The 21,704-nt window shown below is 35.3% G+C and overlaps 1 protein-coding gene across 2 annotated transcripts in view; it reads left to right on the top strand.

Annotated features, from left to right (window-relative positions):
* Window positions 1-21,704, top strand: part of RYR2 (ryanodine receptor 2) — a 393,600-nt gene that overhangs the window by 282,869 nt on the left and 89,027 nt on the right. For both annotated transcript variants that reach the window (XM_048299766.1, XM_048299765.1), the window contains 11 exons: window positions 652-792; window positions 1,488-1,651; window positions 3,889-3,967; window positions 4,701-4,790; window positions 5,883-6,020; window positions 6,907-6,984; window positions 9,656-9,731; window positions 12,098-12,224; window positions 15,571-15,686; window positions 17,208-17,272; window positions 19,311-19,432. In XM_048299766.1, coding sequence (XP_048155723.1) covers window positions 652-792; window positions 1,488-1,651; window positions 3,889-3,967; window positions 4,701-4,790; window positions 5,883-6,020; window positions 6,907-6,984; window positions 9,656-9,731; window positions 12,098-12,224; window positions 15,571-15,686; window positions 17,208-17,272; window positions 19,311-19,432 — 1,196 coding nt within the window. The remainder of the gene's footprint in view (window positions 1-651; window positions 793-1,487; window positions 1,652-3,888; window positions 3,968-4,700; window positions 4,791-5,882; window positions 6,021-6,906; window positions 6,985-9,655; window positions 9,732-12,097; window positions 12,225-15,570; window positions 15,687-17,207; window positions 17,273-19,310; window positions 19,433-21,704) is intronic.

The raw sequence follows: 21,704 nt of genomic DNA, 5'->3' as shown, positions 1-21,704 counted from the left end.
CCTCTTAAGAATCCAGATTTCTGAGACTCCTGTGGTTCTACATAAACAATGAAGCTTCTGTCTTTTTACATCTTATATGTATATAAGTTCTTTGCATTTTTTCTTTAATCATCCAACAATTTAAATAGTAAATATATATTAACAGGTTATTTAAATCTGAAGATATACAACTATACTACATGAATTGTTTTGGAATTTTTGGCCTGATAAAAGAACAGTTGAAAGTATAAAAGAACAGTGCAGTATCAAGATTATAATTTTGGCTATCAAAATCCTTGCTTCTACATATCAGACGTGGGTTGTTTTTTTTTTTTTTATAATTCCTGTCTTTATTTATGTACATATATGCATTTATGTTATAAATGTCTGCGTTTTTCCATCTTCAAGTTTGTTCAGGATGGAAAAAAGGGAATCCTGTCAGCTCTCTACTGACTATGACTTGCAATATTTTTCCAAAACTTTGCAAAATGGCATTGAAACAAAGATGAACAAACTGTTCATTCTGGGTGTATATGCACCAGTGATACAACACGGCTTATTGATAAAAGTATAGATGTTTTTCTGGTAGCATCTGTGTAATATTTGAGTGCCAGAATGGAAGGACCTCTGCAGTTATATTTCTATTTGCTTTCAAAATATGTTCTGTTTCAGTTGCTGACAAATCATTATGAAAGATGCTGGAAATATTATTGTTTGCCAAGTGGATGGGGTAACTTTGGTGCTGCATCAGAAGAAGAACTTCATTTATCCAGAAAGTTGTTCTGGGGTATTTTTGATGCTTTATCTCAAAAGGTAAGTACCTTTAGTATCCATCTATTACTGTAAAATACTTACTGTGTAATCTTTCTTCTTTAACCTGTAATTTTTACCCAGCTCTTATCAACACTGTATCATCCACTTCAAAGGAAAAAATATAGGCTTTAGTAAATTTAAATCTTCCTCTTACAGTTTGTAATTTAATACTATTTTATTGCCTCTTTAAAAAAAAAAAACACTAAAGCAATAATCTTGAGATGTATCTGTACAGATCTGTACACTTCTCTGTTTAGTAGTTGTAGTTTCAGCATCCTTGAATGAGTTCTATGTTAAACAGAAGTTTAATAATATATCTTGGTATGTGTTTATTGTTCATTCTGTGACTTTTTAACAAACGTGCTCAAAATTTAATGAGTTTCATTTCAAATCTAAGTGTTATGGAATGCTGTGCATATTCCTGTGCTGTGCTGTCTTTCTGGCATCTGAAAAATGTTTAGCATTGCTACCAGTGAAGTCAACACTTTTCCCATTTACTTGAGAAAGATTAAGACTTGCTTCTAGCTTTCTCCTTTGGACATTCAGTTTTCTTTATTTTCAGAACAAAAATTCAGTTTCACACTAAGAAAGCCATTCTCTGGCTGCTTGGTTTCATCTATAGCTGCATCATTTTCACTAGTGATGTTGGAAGTTCCCGTTCACTGCTCACTTTCTATCCCTTATGTGTTCCACAGAAATATGAACAAGAACTGTTCAAATTGGCTTTGCCTTGTCTGAGCGCAGTTGCAGGGGCCTTACCTCCAGATTATATGGAATCAAATTATGTCAATATGATGGAAAAACAGTCCTCAATGGATTCAGATGGGAACTTTAATCCTCAACCTGTTGATACCTCAAAGTAAGGAATTAATTCGTTGCACCTCAGTTTTTTTGATCATGAATGTGCAGAAGAGGGGGAGAGTCTGTCATTTGGTGTGCTGTGAACTTACAGCTTCTCTTCAGAATGCTTACTTTCTAGATAAGATGGAGATCTTAATTTAATATTTTCATTTATGTATTTATTTTAAATCAAGTAAAGCAATAACTAGCAAGTTACATAATTAATTTCTTAGCCAACTTAGAATATTTTTAATTCATTTTTACCCAGGAGATAGAACTATCCAATTGTCTTTGTCTGCTGCAAACAAACCAGCGTGTTCTTAGGAGCTGAAAAAGTAGACAAGTCTACATCATCCCTGTCATTATTAATGTATGTCAAGACACTAATTCCAGTTTGTGTGAATGACAGTGTACCTACAGGAAATTGCTTGATCATGCCTTCATGTAATCTTTTTACTATGAATAATTGGGAATTGGGCAGAACAATTTTCATTCTCTCTAGGCAGTCAGGCGCTGACCCTGCTTTTTTAAGTGTATTAGCCAGACAAAGCACATATCTGAATGGAAATATTCTGCCCTGATTTTTGACTACAGCCAGTGTGCCATTTCCCTTTGTATAGAATAGTCTTACAGAAATATGACTATGCACTAGATCTTTAAAAATTCCTGTTGTAAAACATTTGCTTCACTTGCCCCTGTGAGCCTTCTGCCTGTATTGACATTCAGCACACAGGATGCTGTCAGTAGATTGACACCTTTGTTACAGCATGCTTTTACATGTATGCACATCTAAATATGGCAGTAAAAGACATCATCAAGTCTGGAGTATAGAAAGGACATCAGTGACCTTTAAAATTCATTTTTCTAAGATGTAGTTAAAATATATGAAGGTTTAACAAAAATTCTTAAGAATATTATATTATCATTTAACTGAATATTACTTTATCTGGTGTCATTTCAGAGAAAAATCGTAGATAGATTTGAAAAGCTCAGAAAATGTTACTTAATATTACCCAAATTATATGTCTCTTCATTGCTGTAGGAGTCAACAGTTCTGTGATGTTTCAAGACCAAGACAGAACTACTGCTATAATTCTAACCTCCAAATTATCCCACATTCTTTTAACATGCAAATCCAGCTTTGCATTGCTTACTAGTACTGGATCTATTTGTATGAAGGTACAGATAATAGGATGTTACCATAGTTGTAATTTTATTGCATTTCTGAAATTATTTGAACTATTATAGCATTAATAGAGTTCCCCTCAAATGCAATCTTTCAAACAACAAAAAAAACCTGCTGAGAGTGCTGGATGAATATTTTATGACTTTTATGTGTGTGTTAGGCTCTTGCAAACCGTTAGTCTGACATAATTTGATTTTACATTTCTGCGTTTTTCCACCTTATAACTGAAAATCTATACTTCTACTTCGCAGTAGATGGCACTCTAACACTACTCGTACTGAAATTCTTTATGTTAGGAGGGAAGATATTGCTATTTCATCAGTGATCAAAAGCATTTATTCCCTTTCATTCGTAGGAATGCTGATGAAGTAAACTACTGATATTTGATAAGTTATTTTTGGGAGAGGATTCTACCTCTAGTCCTAGTTTGAAGATTAAGAATAATTTCTTTTTTTTCTTACTGCTTCAGAAACCTTAACTTCTGCACTCTCTTGTACACCCTTTGAAGGGCTAGCGTATTAATTTCTGTGGGGTTTTATTATTTTATTAGGTATTTTTGTATTTTTAATATTCACTGGTGTTTTGTAAAATAAAGCCTTAGCCATAATCTTGAAGCTGTCATAAATGAGCGGCTTCAAACATATAATACTATTTCTAGGATTATATAAAATAGATAATGTTTCAAAAAGAACTGTTAGCACACTTAGTTTTATAATGGACGTGTGCAATAAGTTACTACCGTATTTCTGAAAATATAGGTTGTAGTTATATCTTTAATACTAAAAAAATATGTGACAGAAAGCACTGGTGCTTGATCTTATTATTGATTTTTCCCTGCACACATGTTTCAAGGAAGTAAAGTTCCTGTGGTTGTCATTCAGTGTCCATGAAATAGTTCAGATTTCTTCCTTGATTTAATTGGGCCTTGGAGTGAACTCTATGTGAGAAGAACAGTAAGATGCATGGAAGGGGTGTACGCATTATTTATTATTAATTTGAAATTTACTTTACAAAAAAAGTGTTCAATTTAAGCCTGTGTGATATTATGCTGATTTTTTTTTCACTTTCAGCATTACAATCCCTGAAAAGCTGGAATATTTTATTAACAAATATGCAGAACATGCTCATGACAAATGGTCAATGGAAAAGGTAAAATGTACATTCCCGTTAAAGCAAAATCAGATCTTTTATTTGAATCCATTTAATCTTTAAAATATTTTACTCAGAATGTTATTATTTTTCATAATGTTACAAGTTGGTGTGTAGGTAAGATATAGACATACTATTTTCTTCAAATATATTTGGGGGAAAGTTCTCTAAATGCATATGAGTATTTCAAAATAGTGTTTAATCATTTCATCATTTTCATTGCTGACTTTTGAGTAAATATCCTTGCTAATTGTTTAACAGTTTTATGGACCTGAATTTTCTTTTTTTTTTTTGTTTTTAACCAAATAAGCTTTTTGGCCTTTTTATTCCTTTGTGCGTTTTGTTTGTCCAACGTTAAAAACAGTTCTTCAACTGTAGCACAGTATATATATATATTTATATATATATATAAAATATATATATATTTATATATATATATTTATATATATATATATTTTATATATATATTTATAAAAATATTTAAAAGAAAAATGTATTGATATGGTTGCTTTGGTAATCATTAATTTGCAAAAAGACGGCACGCTGCATGATTCATAGCTTAATTTGTAGATAATATAAATGTTGGTTGAGAAAATGCTGAGAAAATAGGAGAAAGGAAACTTTAAGAGAACAGCTCTGCGGAAGCATTATTCAGTTAATTTCTACCAATAAAAATAGGATTTTTCATAATGTTTTGCTTTTCCCTATTTTGTCCTCTTATTGCTATTTTCAGTTTGCCAATGGATGGACCTATGGTGAAACATTTTCTGAATCTGCAAAAGTGCAACCATTAATGAAACAATATAAGTTACTGTCTGAAAAGGTAAGGAATTTGTTCATGCTTGATCCAGGGTTGCTGAAACATCACTGAAAATATCACCTTGTGTTTACATCATTTTAAGAAAAAAATATTTACACTATGTCAACTAAGGTGTGGTTGTTGCCTTCCTCAAAATCCTGAAAAGATATAGAAAAGTTTCATTGTATAATAAATAGGCCACTCAAACTTCTTCTCACATAGCTGAATCTACATGGCATAACTTATGGTGAAACTGAAGTGTGATACTGTCACTATAATTTTACAGTAAGATCATACTGGAATGCCTTCTTGCTTAGTGAAGACTTAGGTTTAGGATTTGTCTGTTCTCCAGCATAAAGCCATGAAGATGATTAGACATCTAAAGACCTTGATATAAATGAAGCAATGTTTGTTCAGTTTAAAGAAGAGAAAGTTGCTGGAGATATGGTCTTGGTTTCCTGGTTCCTAAGCATTAGTTACAGAGAAGATGGATGTATTCTCTTCACAGGGGTGCACAGTGACAGGACAAGGGGCAATGGGTGTAAGGTTCTTTAGCAGAAATGCTTTCTGGAAATCCTTGTTATCTTGACAGCTTAAACATTGGAATAACTTGCCCAAAGAAGTGGTGAAATCACCTGCATATTGAAGGCATGACAGAACAAGACTTAGATAACCTGATCTTGATGGCCCAATTAGGTAGCTTATCTGACCTCAACAGAAGGTAGAGGCAGATGTCCAGAGTTCTCTTCCAACACAGACTTGTTTGTGGTTCTATGATTGTGGTTTTTTGGTTCATGTAGCAGATCAAACACTGTGTTACTCCTGATAATTACTGCTCCACCTTTGACTTCATGTCTGAGAATGCTATTAACACAGCTATCACTGAGATCATCAGTTTCCTGCTGGGCCAGAATTCTTCTCCCCACCTCTGAAATGATAAACTTTTTAATATCTTATATGATTTATTTGCATCATTTCAACAACGCTGGGCCATGATGGTTGAATTCAGTACATTTCTTTGCATCTCAGTATAAACGGGAAGAAGTCCAGTAGTTACTTTTTGCTCTGTACAGCTACCTAATAAACAAGGTAATTATTGCATGCACATTCTTCTAGGAGAAAGAAATTTATCGATGGCCAATCAAAGAATCACTAAAAACTATGCTGGCATGGGGATGGCGAATTGAAAGAACACGGGAAGGAGATTCCATGGCACTGTATAATCGGACGCGTCGCATATCTCAAACCAGTCAAGTGAGCCACTTTGCTAAAAACTTTGTTTTATTCTCCATTAATAGTAACTGCCTTTTGAAAGTAAGCCTTTGAAATTTTAGGGCTCTATATGATCATATACATTCATATGAAAGTAATATCTCACATAGGAAGAAAAGCCTGGACTTTTTTAAAAAGTTCTTTATAAAAAATGTTATTTTTAAAGCAAGAGATACCTGTTACTGCATAACCCATAGAGGAAAGCCTATCAATGCTGCTTTTCTAGCCACACTTCTTGCATCAGTGGCTTGGCATCCAGGCAATCTCTGTCACTTTTTATCCTTCTTTGACCATTTGTGTCAATGTAATGATCAAACATGTGACAAATTTAGACAGTAAAAAGAAAGAATAAAAAAATGGTGATATTTTCTGGGTGGCGGGGAGGGACAGAAGGTAAAAGATAACTATTTGTAGATTCTAGTCTTAAATGCAGAAATAGGGTTGAAAAGCTAAATTCAAAATTTGAATTTTGCCTGAATTCACCTAAAACTAGATTGTGTGAGATTTTGCCTGCTGAGAAAAAAAAGTGTCTAGAAAATGCAGAGATTTAATCATAACTTTATCATTATCCACAATAAATTCAAACCTTAAATGAGTTCGAGTGGAATTTGTATTTAAGTGAGAGAGATTTGTGTCTGATGGCCATCTGTCTTTGGGAACAAACTCTGTTGACCTTTGCCTAATTCTCACTGAAGTTTACCACCCCTGATTTATTTTCAGCTGGGCCACAAAGGATCCTTCTTCCCTCTGTAGATCTACAAATGACTTTTTTCTTAAGTTCCTTAATTACTTTCAGTATCTTGTTAATGTTAACTTCTTCATATTAAATGCTTGCATAACTCCACTGTTTTGCACATTTGTCATTCAGATCTCTGTAGATACAGCCCATGGTTACACTCCTCGAGCAATTGACATGAGCAATGTCACCCTCTCCAGAGACTTACATGTAAGTTAGAAGCACCTAAAATGCTTATGGTTTGTTTTACAATTTCATTTTTTCTGTTTTGCTTTCATTCTGGTGAGGGTTTTCTGGTCTTTTTCATTATTCTCTTTGATCCTCTGTGGCTTAAAATACATGGTATGCGTTGAAAACCTTCAAAATTTTCTTTAGTCCTGGATTGATTTTCCCAGTTCAGTTTGTGAACATTTGTCATTTTGAAGAGAATCCTGTTTAAAAGAGGTAGCAGCATCAATTTTTTCTGTTTTCCATTCATTTCTCTGTCATCTTTCCAAAACATATAGTCAAGGCTCTTTTTTTCTCTAAACGGAAGGAATCAGAATCAGAAATCATTAGGTAATGTGAATATTGAGAATGAAGGAATTGGAGGTGGCATTTTGACAGATGTGTTGGTAGGTTGCTGTTATTTGGACCAATATGTTTTGATAATCTATGTTTCTGTCATTAGGTAGGATTTTTTTCATGATGTTTGCTTGAGTATGGTGATAGGTTTTACAGTCTACTAATTTCCTGAGAGTATAATTGCAATGTAATGTATGCATATACTGAATTGTTTTAAATTAGTTAGTATGAGTGTTTGTACCAGTCTAGTGGTGGCAACATGGTGTTCAAAACTGACTACAATAGACTCTGGAAACACAGGGCTAACTTTGCCCATACTGAGCTTTGCCATAGTGCAAAAAACAAGCAGTGGTAGTAAATTAACTGGCTAACTGTGCAGTATATACTCTACTGTACCTCTAAACAAATTCTCACATTGGCTTTCCACTCCTTGATTTCCGTCTTACAGTTTCCAGTTTTATAGTTCTAGCAGTTTTAGATTGCTGACTAGCTTAAAAAGAATTTTCTGCCAATTAACTGCCAGTAGATTGCTGATCATTCCAAAAAGTTCATAAAATTGGTTATTGAATAACTGCCTCTACCACTACATTCTTGTTTTAAACTGATGATAAAGATTCCTTACAATTATGACATTTAACATTTGTATAAACTCAGTATCGTTGAAAGACTTTGCAGACTTTATTTAATGCTCAGGAAACAACTCACCATGTGAATATCATCATAGTATTATAATACAGTAAACAAAACCCAGATAAAATTAACCATCCTGTCACAAATCACATAGAAAGAGCATGGAAACTTCTGTCAGTCCCTTGCTTATTTTTTTATACTTTACCCTCTAATGCTTGTCATTACTTGTATTTCCTTTGTAGCCCTTAGCTATAAGGCAGAGCTTGTTGCCTTTATGATTCATATGCCCTATGAAGAGAAGTCATCTTTGAAACCAGCATCTTTGAAACTAGCTTGTTATTTAAAAGCAAAACAAATTTAATTAAAATGCACTTTCAGCTATTAATTGTCCTGATGCAGACATTGAGGAAATATCTAAACATGCTGGGTATTAATGAAATCTGAGTTTTAAAAACTAGCTGTGTAATTTTGAACATTTTAGAAAATGTTTAATATCATTCAAGTTGGAGTTCAGGGTTAGCTAGCAAGAATCACGACCATGTCCAAAACTGTAAGTCTGCAAAATACTCCTTATTTTGGTCTTAAGTCACCTGGTCACATTTTAGCTCCATGAACAGCTAGGTCTTGATCTAAAAACATCTTCATAGCACCCTGCTTTGCCAGGTGCTATGAAAACACAGACTACTCTGCATCCTTCTAAGGTCCTAATTGGGATTGTCAAAATACCAGGATCAGAGTGTGCATGACAGAAGGCATCCAGCATACAGAACAGAAGAGATATCTGTCATAACGTATTCACTGGAAAAAAGTTTGTGATACAAATTGTCTAATGGAAAAATAAGATGTGGCTGAAAAGTTCCTGAATTCGTGAGTATTCTCACAAATAAAGAAATTGATATTGAGAAATACTCATTACTCATAGTCCTTACTGAAGATGAGAAGGTTTCTCTAGGTTCATGGAAGCAAAGTAAAGTGAAATCTGCAGAAAATTCCACCACTCTGTACAATTGGAGAGTATACAACCAGGAGGACAGTAGGTGTGGGTTTGAAAGGTTGTTTCATGTTGAAATACTTCCTACTAGGAGGCACTTGTTGCTTTTGCTTGGTTCAGGGTCTAGCTTCTAGTTTACTGGTTTGAAGGAGTTTGTTTTATAGGAAGAATATATAGACTAATTAATGCTCTAAAGTGGCTGGTGCTTTTAACAGTGTGGTCACACGAATGAGCAATATCATAGACATAGACGTAACGTAGAAGAAGCTCTATCTATGGGTTCATAGTTAATCTGCCACAGCCAGCAGTAACAATGTTGATTCAATCTTCTGGCTTGCTGTTCTTTTTTTCCCTTGACAGTGTCTTCAGAGGGTTCTTGTTGGCCTTGTTTTGAGAATGAAGTCCCCCATGTCACACCCCAGTACTATTTCCAGACTATTCTTCTCTTTGTCGTTCCTTGTTTTTTGTATTAGGAGTTTCTTCAGCGCCAGGTTCCTGACTCTTATACCTATGCCAATTCTACCCAAATTCTATATAATATTTTTTCAATAAAAACTTGTTTCCGATGAACCATTACAGTGTAATTGTATTAAACTTCCTAGAGAACAAGACTTGTATATAATACCAACCAGAAACTTGTACTTCCTGACAGTTAATCATTTCAACCCATGTCACTAAGCTCTCCATTTTCCTAAGGCTATGGCTGAGATGATGGCTGAAAACTACCATAACATATGGGCAAAGAAAAAGAAAATGGAGCTTGAAGCAAAAGGTAATGTTAACTATAGGTATTTACATTATTTTAAGTTCTCTGTGACTACCTTAGGTTATGCATTCAAGAAGACATTAAAAAGAAGAAAAAGGAACAGCAAATTTTAATTGACAAAGAAGAAACAGCAAAGCATCTATTCTTGATTGTGATTTTTAGTGCCTGAAAGTTGTTATAGTACCAAGTGTAACTGCTCTTGTTTAAGTAGTTTACCAGTTCAGATATATCAAGGGAAGGAAACGCAAAGGTTGTAAATAAATTTAAGCCACATTAATCCATTTTCCTTGTAGCATTAATCTTTCAGACTATTACCCAATGGACTATGATTTCATTTGTGTAGCTTCTTTTATTGCAGGTAGATCTAAAGGTGTTTACTAAGTACTGTGCATATCATGTGTTGAATTGACAAGTGGACCAACCTAGAGCAGATACTTGAATTCCATATAAAAATTGCTTGTGCTTCATGATTTCTGCTTACCTAAATGAAAAGCTTTTTCATGTCTTGTGTATCTTACTGTTTTTCCTCTGTGTTAAAATAATTCTTTATTTGTGTTAAAGCTGATTTTTTTTTTAGATAACACTATATTTGCACATGATTGAAGCTAGGGTTTTACCTTATCTGAAGGTGTCTAGTTGTATACTGTATGCACCAAACTTGTTTGTTTTTTCTTTCTTGTTTTCTCTACAGTGCTTCAGTTTTTAAAAGTTGTAAAATTCCAGAAAAGGTATAGCAGTTAAGGTTTTATAAAAAAGTAAAGTTCTGTCTGGAAGTGCCTTTGACAAGTGCCATGCCTTTAATTATATTTCCCCTTAATATAGTTTTTATTTTATTCCTTTTCTCTGAAACCTTCTTCAGAATAAGTAGCCTCAGGATGGGAAGTTTGGGAAGTCATAGGCTACAGAAAGATGAGATATTTTAATGGATATACTGCATTTCACAGCTTTGAAAGCAGAATTTTGCCTGTGATAAGCACTTCAATGAGAATAATGTGTAGTATTTGTTGTGGTGTGCAGTATGAGAAGGCTGGAGGTGGCTATAAGTGATTGAAGGAGAGGCTTCTGATGAAGAGTTTTTGTGAGTGAAAAGTAGATGAATTTGTCGGCTGAGCAAAACTTGGCCTTCAAAAGCCGCGTGAGGGTTTTCCTCCAGTGTATTCATATGCCAGTTTTGAAATATTTTTTTACCCATGTGTAAAGGACAGAAGAATAATGTGAACTCACATGCATTTTGCATATCTGTCTTCACCTGTTAGGTGGTACAATTAAATCATGTTGGTGATAAGAGAGTAAAATCTAATCATCCCAGTGTTAAAGACTGTACTTCCTAAGACAAATCCAGACTAAACAAAAAACCTAACCCACCATCAGACTTGCCCACTAGGTTATCTTTTTGCCTGTACTTGGATTCAAGCAGAATTAATGGAAAATTTCAGAATATGTAGCTTAAAAAAAATTATCCAGTGATATGTCTCCAATATTTTCCAGAGGGAATTTGTTCCTTTTTAAAAATATTACTATTTTTAGAGACTTTCTTTAGTGTTTTTTCATAGATAAATCTGATCATGACCTTTACAGTTTCCTGGGGTTTCAGAGCAATTGTCATAGGAATTTATTGTGTTATGTTAGGCAATGGTGATCTTAGAAGTTGAACTCCTAAGAATGCTGCTTTTTATGCAGATATTTATATTAACAATAGCAGCTTTACTTTCCTTCCAAATTAAATATCTACATTCAGTAGATATCAATACCTCAGATTTTTGTAAGCAATACAATGAAGTTTATTCTGTTTACCTCTGGTTTTGCAGCATTCTTTTGATCCTGCTGGACCATTGTGTGAACCATGTTTCAATGACGTATTCAAATTTTCTGTCTTTAATTTATTAATATAAAGTAGAACTGTATAAATTTAATATATTTTTAGATATGTGTATATCTTGCTAAACTTGATGAACCCTGTCATTAGAATGTTTAAAAGCAGGACTTGGTGTATGTCTGTACATTTGTTTATATCTTTGTTTTCTTAGGAGAAGATGTGTTATTTATTGAAATATTTTCAGTTTCATTAAATGAAGTTGTAGGTATAATACGTTTGTAACAGTTAAGCATTTTTTTCTTAAGAGTTTTTGCAATAGGTTCAGCATATTTAGCTGGTACTTGTAGCAAATATGTTAAAATTTGGTGTAACCATGTCCAAAGTTTCTATCTGAATACTTTTTAAGGTTTGTGTAAAGAACTGACAAGTGTATTGTTATTTCTGACTAGAAGTTACTGTAATGTGCTGTGTATTATTGTGATAGTACTTTTACCTACTGGGACTTACCATGTCAACAGATAACTCTTTAATTTTTAATTCTCTTGATGCTCCATAGTAGGAGGAGGCAACCATCCCCTTCTTGTTCCTTATGATACACTCACAGCCAAAGAAAAAGCCAAGGATAGAGAAAAAGCACAGGATATTCTGAAATTTCTACAGATTAATGGATATGTTGTTTCCAGGTAATTCTCTGTTCAGTATTAATGTCACAGAAGGTTTCTGATAGTCCTCAGTGGTCTGTTTTGTTTTGTGGTTTGGTTGATTGTGGTGTGGCTTTTTGGTTTTTGTTGTTGTTTGTTTGTTGGGGTTCCTTCTATCAAAACAAAACTCTATGATCATTTTTATGTTTCAGTACCTGAATAAGGATGAGCTCCTTCATATAAAACATTGTAAGGAAGAGATGTATTACAGAGTTAGTGGCAGGGTTTTTGGAAGACATGAACAGAGTTCTCTGGAATCTCTACATGTTTTCTCCCTCCCTTCTCAACATTGCAGTCTGCTTTTTCTTTCTGGTGTGTCTCCATGTGTCCAACTGTTAGTGAACTTATTAGTTTTCTACAAATGACAGAATTATTAAGTCTTAGTTACAGGTTCATGGACATCTTCAAGGACATGTTCCTTTCTAAAGGAATTTCTAGACAATTGGTTGGATAAGACAGTTTTATTTCTAAAACACACAACTCATTTATTTCAATTGAGTTCATTTACAGCATTATTAAAATATTTTAGAACTGAAAAGTGATATTTTAAAATAACTTTTTAAGCAATCCACAGTGTAAGTGTAATAATAGTGAATAGTCTGCAGAATGACATGCATAATTCATTTTAATATGGTGTATTTACCTCCTAAATGTAGCATGAATAAAATTTTAGTTAATTTGGAGGCTTTTCTGCCTCATCAGCATGACTTAGGAAATCAGAATCACTAGAAAAGGCTGAAAGCGTATTTGCACCTTGCATGCCTTGAACATTAGTAAGTGAATGAAACAGTCACTGAGATCAATTTAAGTAATCATTGTGAATTAATTAGCCCAGCACATCTACTTAAAATCTGCCTACTTCCATTCTTTTCTATCACATGTGAATTCCAGCCTGTTTCTAGAGTCCGCAGTTAATAATTTTGGTAAAATCTTTCAGAGTAGCTGTAATAATTCAGTTTACTTCCCGTCAATGCAGTAGGATGTACAAAGAAGGATGTCAGACAGCAAAGGCTTCTTTCCTTATTCTCTGTCAAAATTATCAGCTGTATTCAGGAGTGCATATTCCTTTTCCACTAACCCTTTTATTCCTGTTAAACACAAGTGAAAAGTGGCTTTTGGGGTTTTTTTGGGAGTGGAAGGCAAAGAGGGATAATAAGATGAGCCTTAACTTGGACACACCCATTGTCTAGTAGCCAGTTCCTGTTACATCTGCATCCTCCCCTGCTGGTTAAACACAGGCCTTTCCATGAAGTTAAACTCAATGTACTTGCTGCACCTTTGACAACTGCCTTGTCTAAACAAAAAAGGACGTGATGCATGGTTTTGGTCTGCTCACCACTGTACTTTCTGCCATGTATGCCTTGCTCACATATCTTTACAGTCTTTAGACAGTGACCATTCAGATCTCTGCACCTCCATGCAAACTGGGTTTAGGGAAGATAGAAACACTTGGCCCCTGCCAAGCATGTGGCAATCAGGCACACTCCAGCTGCTGGTGCAGAAGCCCTCACTCATCTTACTGACACTGCTCCTTCGCATTAGCTGGAATTTTTTTAGAACACAGCATTCCCACCCCAGTGGCAGGCAACTGGGACTTCCTGGAGTTGCTGGAGTTGCAGACACTGCTTTATGCCCTTGACTGTCTGACTGCAATGGCCACTACCAAATGCACTTATGGCAGTCCCCTGCTGAAGCTGCCACTCTGGGCTCAAGGTCTGGGCCCAGAGAGGTGTTCCCCAAAGCTGTGGTGTCTCCCAACTACTGATGCTTGAGACCTTCATTCACCCCATTTGTCACATACCTGGGTGCACCTATACTCCAAGCCTGACTCCAGTTCCTGGCCTAATATCCACTCATGCTGGTCCTGCCAGTATCTGCCATTTACTCCTGACAGCACATGGAATAATGAGTGACATTGCACAGAGATACAGGTATGAAAGCATTGAATAAGAATATAGGACAAACTCTAGTGATGAGATACAGGACTCAGTCAGTCAACTGATTTGACAGGCCACAGTTTACATGTGACCAGTTATTTTGAAATCTGTTTTTGTCTCTTCTTCACTTTGCTCTTTCTTGATCCTTCCCCACTGTATATTCTGTCATTGCTTTGTGTACTGAGCATTGGTTTGTGTACAAGTAATCCAAATCCTCATGTCCCTTCCTCTTAGGAATTACAAAGTTCAGGTGGCCCTCTCCAAAGCTGTCCCTGAAGTTTCTTAATGGTCCCTTAATTAGTAAACTTGAGACTTTTGTTCTCCAGTGTTGTCTCCTTCATCTTTTTTCTACCAGATTTGTGTCTCTAGGTTTTCTGGTTTGTGGTTTTTCTTTTATTACCCACTTCTGCATTGAGGAGGTCCTTGATCAGATAGCCTTAATGTAGCAGACATTATTATACCATTATTTGTATCGACAGCTGAGAAAGCTGTTTTATTTCCAGAATCTCTTTTTCTGAATCTGAACCCTACCATCATCAATATTTTAATTTAAATCATAAATGTGCAGTACACAGGCAGTTCTATTCTGTATATATGCAGTAGGTATACTTTTTAAACTTGCAACCTAGCTGAGTACTAATATAACTTGGTGCATGAGTCAGGGGGAGATGAGGTATGACTGATTCCCTTTCTGTTTAAGAATAGCTTTTTCATGTGCCATCAATTAAGTCCTCATCCTGCATAAACAAGGCTTATGCCAGTGCCAGCTTGTTGCTAGGGATGTCAGCCCATGACGTGGATTCATGCTTTGGAGATTCATTCTTGTGGAAAGAAGATGGGTTTTTTTTATATCAGACTAGTAACTAAGATGGATAGAACATGCTGGAAAAGTGATTCCATCATTTTGTTTTGGTTTTCCTCTGATTTTTCACAAATGCTACATAGCTATTCTGAACTTTTCTGTTAGCATGCAAACTTTTCAGGAAAAGTCATAGTGATGGATATTAGATTTACTTCTAGCTTGATTGTTTAAATTAAAATATTTTTCCAGCTTCAAAACTCCCTCACACAAGAATTAGTCCCTGGAGGGAAATGTAAGATAGTAATGCCTTACAAGTAATGGAAAGAAATTATAATAATAGTGGATTATTCTGCTTGACAAGTGTAATTTTTTTTCTAACCTTCTAGTTGGGAAATCTAGTTGTGTCTTAACAAATTGCTCAAAACCTAAGTAAGTGTAAGAGTACTGTCTACATGAAACACACAAAAAATTTTCTTATATTAACAAGCACATAATCATTACTAGAGAAAATTGTGTCAGACTACATGGAGAGGTAAAATGGCTTTGAGTCCTTCTGCATGTGTAAAAATTTACTCATTTCTTTTTACAGAGGACTTAAGGACCTGGAATTAGACACGCCTTCCATTGAGAAACGCTTTGCCTACAGTTTCCTTCAGCAGCTTATAAGATATGTGGATGAAGCCCATCAGTACATTTTGGAGTTTGGTATAGTAGCCCTTGCACATTTTTCAAAACAATTACTACCTAAGATGACTGATGTTATAAGAATGACCAGAAAACCTTTTAAATATTGGTACATTTCTGGACTAGTTTTCCCCTTAATCTTCTGTAGTAGATGAAGATCATGAATTTTGGAGTTACGCAATTGCCATTCATTCCAGTTTTTCATACTCATGCATCAGATTAAGAATTTACAGCCAAAATTTATGACTTTCATTCTTTGAAAAAGCAAACTAGCTGCCTCCTTGCATTTATGCATAAAATTATAATCTCTCACATGTGCACCTTAATAGTTTCTATTCACATGTAATCCCTTTTTCAGAGAGCAAATGCAACCGTCATTTGTACCATTCTGAAATTTTCTCTGGAAAAAGGGAGTAGAGAAACATCTTCAACAAACTCCCACAATGGGAATGTTCTTTCACAAATACCTGGCACATGTTTTGTCAACAGTGCTACGAAGGATTTAACTTTATCTGCTTTTGGTGAAGGTAAAAAAATACAAAGTTTGGTGACCCAAGTCAGCTTCTTACATGAGCAGTAAAAGCCAAAAAAACTGGCCAGGTGCAGCTTTTGTTGTGACCATAGGAGTTGCAATGACACGTAACATATACTGTGCCTCTTAGTCATATATGCTGTAAATGACAGTAACAGGAACATCAGGGAGATTGAATAAATCAATGCTCTTCTAAAAACCAATACAGTTTTAATGTGGAAATTTGTAAATTTTTTGAGCTATTCTATGCCGTGGTTACTTACAGTAACAAAAGTCTGGTCTTAATAACTCATCAGGTTACTTCTGCTGCTAATGCTTGGTTACCATGGCTTCATCATTCTTAATTACATAAATTTGGAATAACTGCAAGAATGATAATGATTAAATACTGAAACACTAGAAACATTGGTGGAACAAATACCATTCAAGTCCCTCAATAGATTAATGGAAAGAAGAAAATAAATAAATGATCATTTGGAAGCTGTATCAGATTTTATTTTGACAGAGATTTTGTTTTTTATAGTAAGGGAAGAGTGAAGCAATTTAAATTTCAGTTGGATAGATCTAACCATTAATTTTGTTCTTTAGTACAAAGTTCACAAATGAGGAATGAAAATTCATTAATTTGTGTTTCTCCTGGGAACAACTGGAGAAAGATGCTAGAAGCTGAGTTCAGGCTTCCAAATGGTCACCTGTAACAGGAAAAGATAAACATAGCACCAGATCTTTGTCTCACAAAAGCATCCATTTCTCTTTGGACTACAAGATGCCTTCACTTTTATGAAGATTTGGGCAGTTATTCTTTATGCATTTTATTTGCTGTTACTTTTCCTCTAACGAGGTTGTCATAAAATGCTACTTTAACTAGTGCATATACTGTTTGAGGTACCTTAAATCTACATCTGAAGATGACCAGTATTATTTGTGTACAGCGTACACTTCCTAAGAAAAATGCAGAGTAGACTGTAATTAGGATTTATCACAGGGAGCTAATTTTCTTCTCTCTGCAGATGGTGGCAGCAGAGGCAAAGGAGAGCAATTCCCATATGAACAAGAAATCAAGTTTTTTGCCAAAGTACGGTATATTTTTGCTTATTCTTTGTCAACATAGTGAGTAACAGAAGTGAGAACGTATTTTTTAGTGACTGTTATTGTTATAGTGCTGTTTTTCTGTGTTTAATTAATTCTTTTATTAATTAAAACCAGCAGTAATAAAAATAGCTTGAAAGCAATGTAGGATGAAGTATAGATGTGGGAAGATTACAGGACTATAGTGTTTATTCTCATTATTTCCTGCTCCATGTTATGCAACTATTCATATGATGTTATTCATAAGCTCCCTACATTTTCTGTTTTCTGACTTAGCCTAATTTTGAAGATTTTTCTCTTTTACAATCTTCAGGCAGGTTTATGTGAGAAATAGTTATTGGAATGAAGATGGCTGTGTGCCTGTCAGTGTCATGGTAGTTATTTCTCTCATTTTAAAACCATGCTGTTGTCTCCATCACGGAGTCACACAGTGGCTGAGGTTGGAAGGGTCCTTTGCGTAGCAGTGTCAGAGAACCATGTCCAGACATCTTTTGAGTATCTCCAAGGATAGGGACTCCACAATCTCTCTGGGCAGCCTGTGCCAGTGCTCAGTCCCCCTGACAGTAAAAAAAAGTGCTTCCTGATGGTGTGAGAGAACCTACCATGTTTCAGTCAGTTGACTCTGGTCTTGTCACAGTGGGAAAGAGCTTGGGTCCATCTTCTTTACCCCCTCCCTTCGGATATTTATACACATTGATGACATCCTCCCTGAGCCTTCTTTTCTCCAGGTTAGGGTCCCAGCTTCCTCAGTCTCTCGTAATTTAAAAGATCCTCTTGTTCCTTAATCATCTTTGTGACCCTTTGCTGGACTCTCTCCAGTATGTCAATGTTTCTCTTGTACTGGGGAGCTCATAACCAGACACAGCACCAGAACCTAGATACAGCACTTCAGATGTGGTCTCACCAGTGTTGAGTAGAGAGAAAGAACCCCTTCCCTGGACCTGCTGACAAGCACTCTGTCTAATTCAATCCAGGATGCTGTTGGCTGCTTTTGCAGTAAGATTGCCTTGTTGGCTCATGGTCTGTTTGCTGTCCACTGAAGATCCCCAGGTCCTTCTTTGCAAAACTGCTTTTCAGCTGATTAGCCTTCAGTGTGTGCTGGTAACTGGACTTATTCCTCCCCAAGTGCAGGACTTTGCACTTCCCTTTCCCTCTGACAGTCATGAGATTCAGCACAATTCTCCTTTTTCTGTCATGATTTTGCACGTGATAAACCAAGAAAATCTGCTTATTCCTTTCACATGTGAAAGTTTGTATGATATTTGCATATTCAAAAATGCCTTTTGAATTCATCAGTGAATAAGAAAAGGCAACTGTCTGCAGCATTTTCTAATCCTGGTATCCTTGCAGTAAGTTGTAATTTCAATGCCTTAGACTACTTCCATGTGGTATTATTTGTGAAGCTGATTGGCTCAGAAGTTAGCATTCCACTTTCTTGTGCTCCAAAAAGGAAGTAATTTCATATTTTCTTTCTGGCTGTTTATTTTGGATCTCCTCCTGGCTGACGCCTGCAGTGGGCACTGAGTAATAATCACCACAGGAAGTAAACAGGAAAATTTCTGTGGACAAGCCCTTAGTAAGTGAAGTTGTTTAGGGAGTTTTATTTGAAAAATCTTGAACTAAGTGCTTTTAGGGTGCTGACAGTTGTAGGTGATTTTTTTAAAACCTACATTAAAAGGAACAAAGCGTAATAGTTGTGTTTGGTTATGTGGATGGTAAAAATCTTAAATTGCAAGATAAAATTGAATTATATCTTCTGCATTGTACTCCTCCTAAAAAAAACCACAGATAAGTCCCAGTGCTAATGTAAATTTTTTTTCTGCTGCCTTTCTTGATAACATATTAAGTGCCTTGAATACTAAATAAATTCAGAGGAATAGCTATTAAAGAAAAAACCCAAACAGGTTTTAAAACAGAAAACCTGTTTGAAATCTTCTGTCTTTTTTAGTTGTGACTTACAAAGCATAATACAGAACAGAGTAAAGAAGGTCCTGAGATAACCACTCTTTCTGATATAATTTCAGGTTGTGCTCCCTTTGATTGATCAGTATTTTAAAAATCATCGCCTGTATTTCTTATCTTCAGCAAGTAGGCCTCTCACAAGTGGAGGCCATGCCTCTAATAAAGAGAAAGAAATGGTGACAAGGTAAAGCTTAAAATAATATTAATATCTATGCATATGTGTGTTTGTCTTTAAAGAGCAACAGTTGATTGTGGGAGAGTAAGAAGTGGGAGGCACAGAAATATTTTAATGTACACACAAATGAATAATTTTTCACTTTCTTTCCCTGTTAGGAAAATTCATTGTATAAAATGGAGAGGAGTACAGAGCTATTATTATATGCTGTTTGAAAAGGATTATTTTAGCATGCAGGGAACTTCAGTTTATCCTTATATCCAACCGTGGAGCACTTGCATAGTCTGTGGCACAGACTATAAACAATTATGTAACAGTTTTCATTGTTAGAAAAAGGTATATACAGAAATCATTATTCCTGCAAAATTTTGTTAGATTTAAAAGCCAAACTTTTATACCATTAGATCAATAAATATCATTATTAATGTCCATCACAAAAATTAAAAATAAGGGAGTTGCATTCTTTCTTTAGTTTCATAAATAGTAATAAGAATAGTAGTGTCACAGAAATACTGACTTAATTCTTTCCCTGAAGTTACACTTTTTTTAAGACCATCTCTCTAAGATGTTTTCAGTTCTGATTGAATTGAAATCCACATTTCCCATTTAGTGAGGGGGATTACAAGCTTCACACAGGACCTCTTGAATACCTGTAATGTGGGCATGTATGATGGTTGCCTTCTTGGCTGTTCTTGGGCATGAACCATGCGATATTGAATTGCTGTATTTTGAGGCTGACAGCATCAAAAATACTGGTGGTCATACAGACATTCAGGGCTTGCAAGGTTGTGTGAATACTGCGTGAAATTTCTAGCACAATATTAAGCACAAGTAAGTAATGGTTGTCTTGACTTTGTGTCGTCTCATGGACTAATCTGATCTGGCAGCTTATCTGAGTGGTGTTCTTCAAGGGATATAAAAACTATCAAAATGTATCAAAATGCGTGCATATAAATAATTTTCCAGTCTTATGAGCTGCTATTTTTCTGTCTGCAATGTCCTAAGTAACAGTATTTTTACAGTTGTTAAATCATGCCAATAAATTCCCTACTTTTGGAATATGTCAAATATATCAGCATATCTACTGCATAGAGATTCAGGATTTATGCACATATGCTTTATAGCTGTGTAAGATTCCCGAACATATAGTCCTGCAAAAAGATCAGAGCTGCTGCCATACTTGATTGGGTTATGTGCCATCCAGGTGTGTCAGCCAAGGAGAAGAAAACAGATACAAGGAAATCTTGGATGAGTAACAGCTAATCCTATTGAGTGCACCTCCTACACAGAATTTGCTTCAAGCGAAGGGCAGTTCCTGGCTGCTTTCCTTATCCAGTGAAGATAAACTTGCATTCATTAAGCTATGGAAGAGTATAGTTTTGGATATTGATAATGCAGTGAGAGTCTTAGCATATGCAACAACCATTCCATATTCAGAAAATACAGTAAATCCAGATCTGTTTTGCTAAAAAATATGGGTCAGGCTTCTTCCTGAAATGTAGTGGCATTATATTCTGTTGTATTTGTAACCAACCTCTTCGTGATTGGGTTTTTTGAATTTCTCATCCAGTAGACCATGTTACAAGTTCTTGTACTACTGTAGTTGTATGAAATTGGCTCTGAACAATCGAAGTATTGGCAATTTGGACTTATTTATTTAAGCTCAGCTAAATATGCTGTAGATAATAGTTTCAGTCTCACTTTGTGAAAACATAGCATCTACTGCATGGTACAGTCAGTTGAGTAATATTTGTATGTCAGAACATACGATAGATTAGTGAGCTATTTATATCTTTTCCAGAATGGACAAAAAAATCTATATGATGCTAACATGCTTCTCTACAGCTTTGCCTGTTGGACTTGGTGAACCAAGGTCCTCATAAAAGAATATATAGTTTATGTCTGCATCATGGAATTAAAAGTGAACAGAGATCCCTGAACATGCACCAAGCAGACTCATTTCTAAAACAGAGCAGTTGCTGTTTCTAGAGTGGATCACTGTGCACTGGCTAATTAGCTGGATTCAATACCACATTAACCTGGCTGTTGTGATTCTGGACATAAATGCTTCCATTTGACACCATGCTCTTGTCTGTAAATGGAACAACATGTTCAGATCTCATCCATAGGCTGTGCAGACATGCTTATTGTATCTTTTGCTTTTAAATCAGAGGCTAATAAATAGCTAGTGTGCCTATTACTTAAGTAGCTTAATAAAATGACATGATATTGTTCATGTCATTTATAGCAGATGAAGGGGTTTGCAGCATAAAATAATAAC

Source organism: Corvus hawaiiensis, chromosome 3 (assembly GCF_020740725.1).
Source record: "Corvus hawaiiensis isolate bCorHaw1 chromosome 3, bCorHaw1.pri.cur, whole genome shotgun sequence".
Classification (NCBI taxonomy): domain Eukaryota; kingdom Metazoa; phylum Chordata; class Aves; order Passeriformes; family Corvidae; genus Corvus; species Corvus hawaiiensis.
This window is presented reverse-complemented; position numbering and strand designations above follow the sequence as displayed.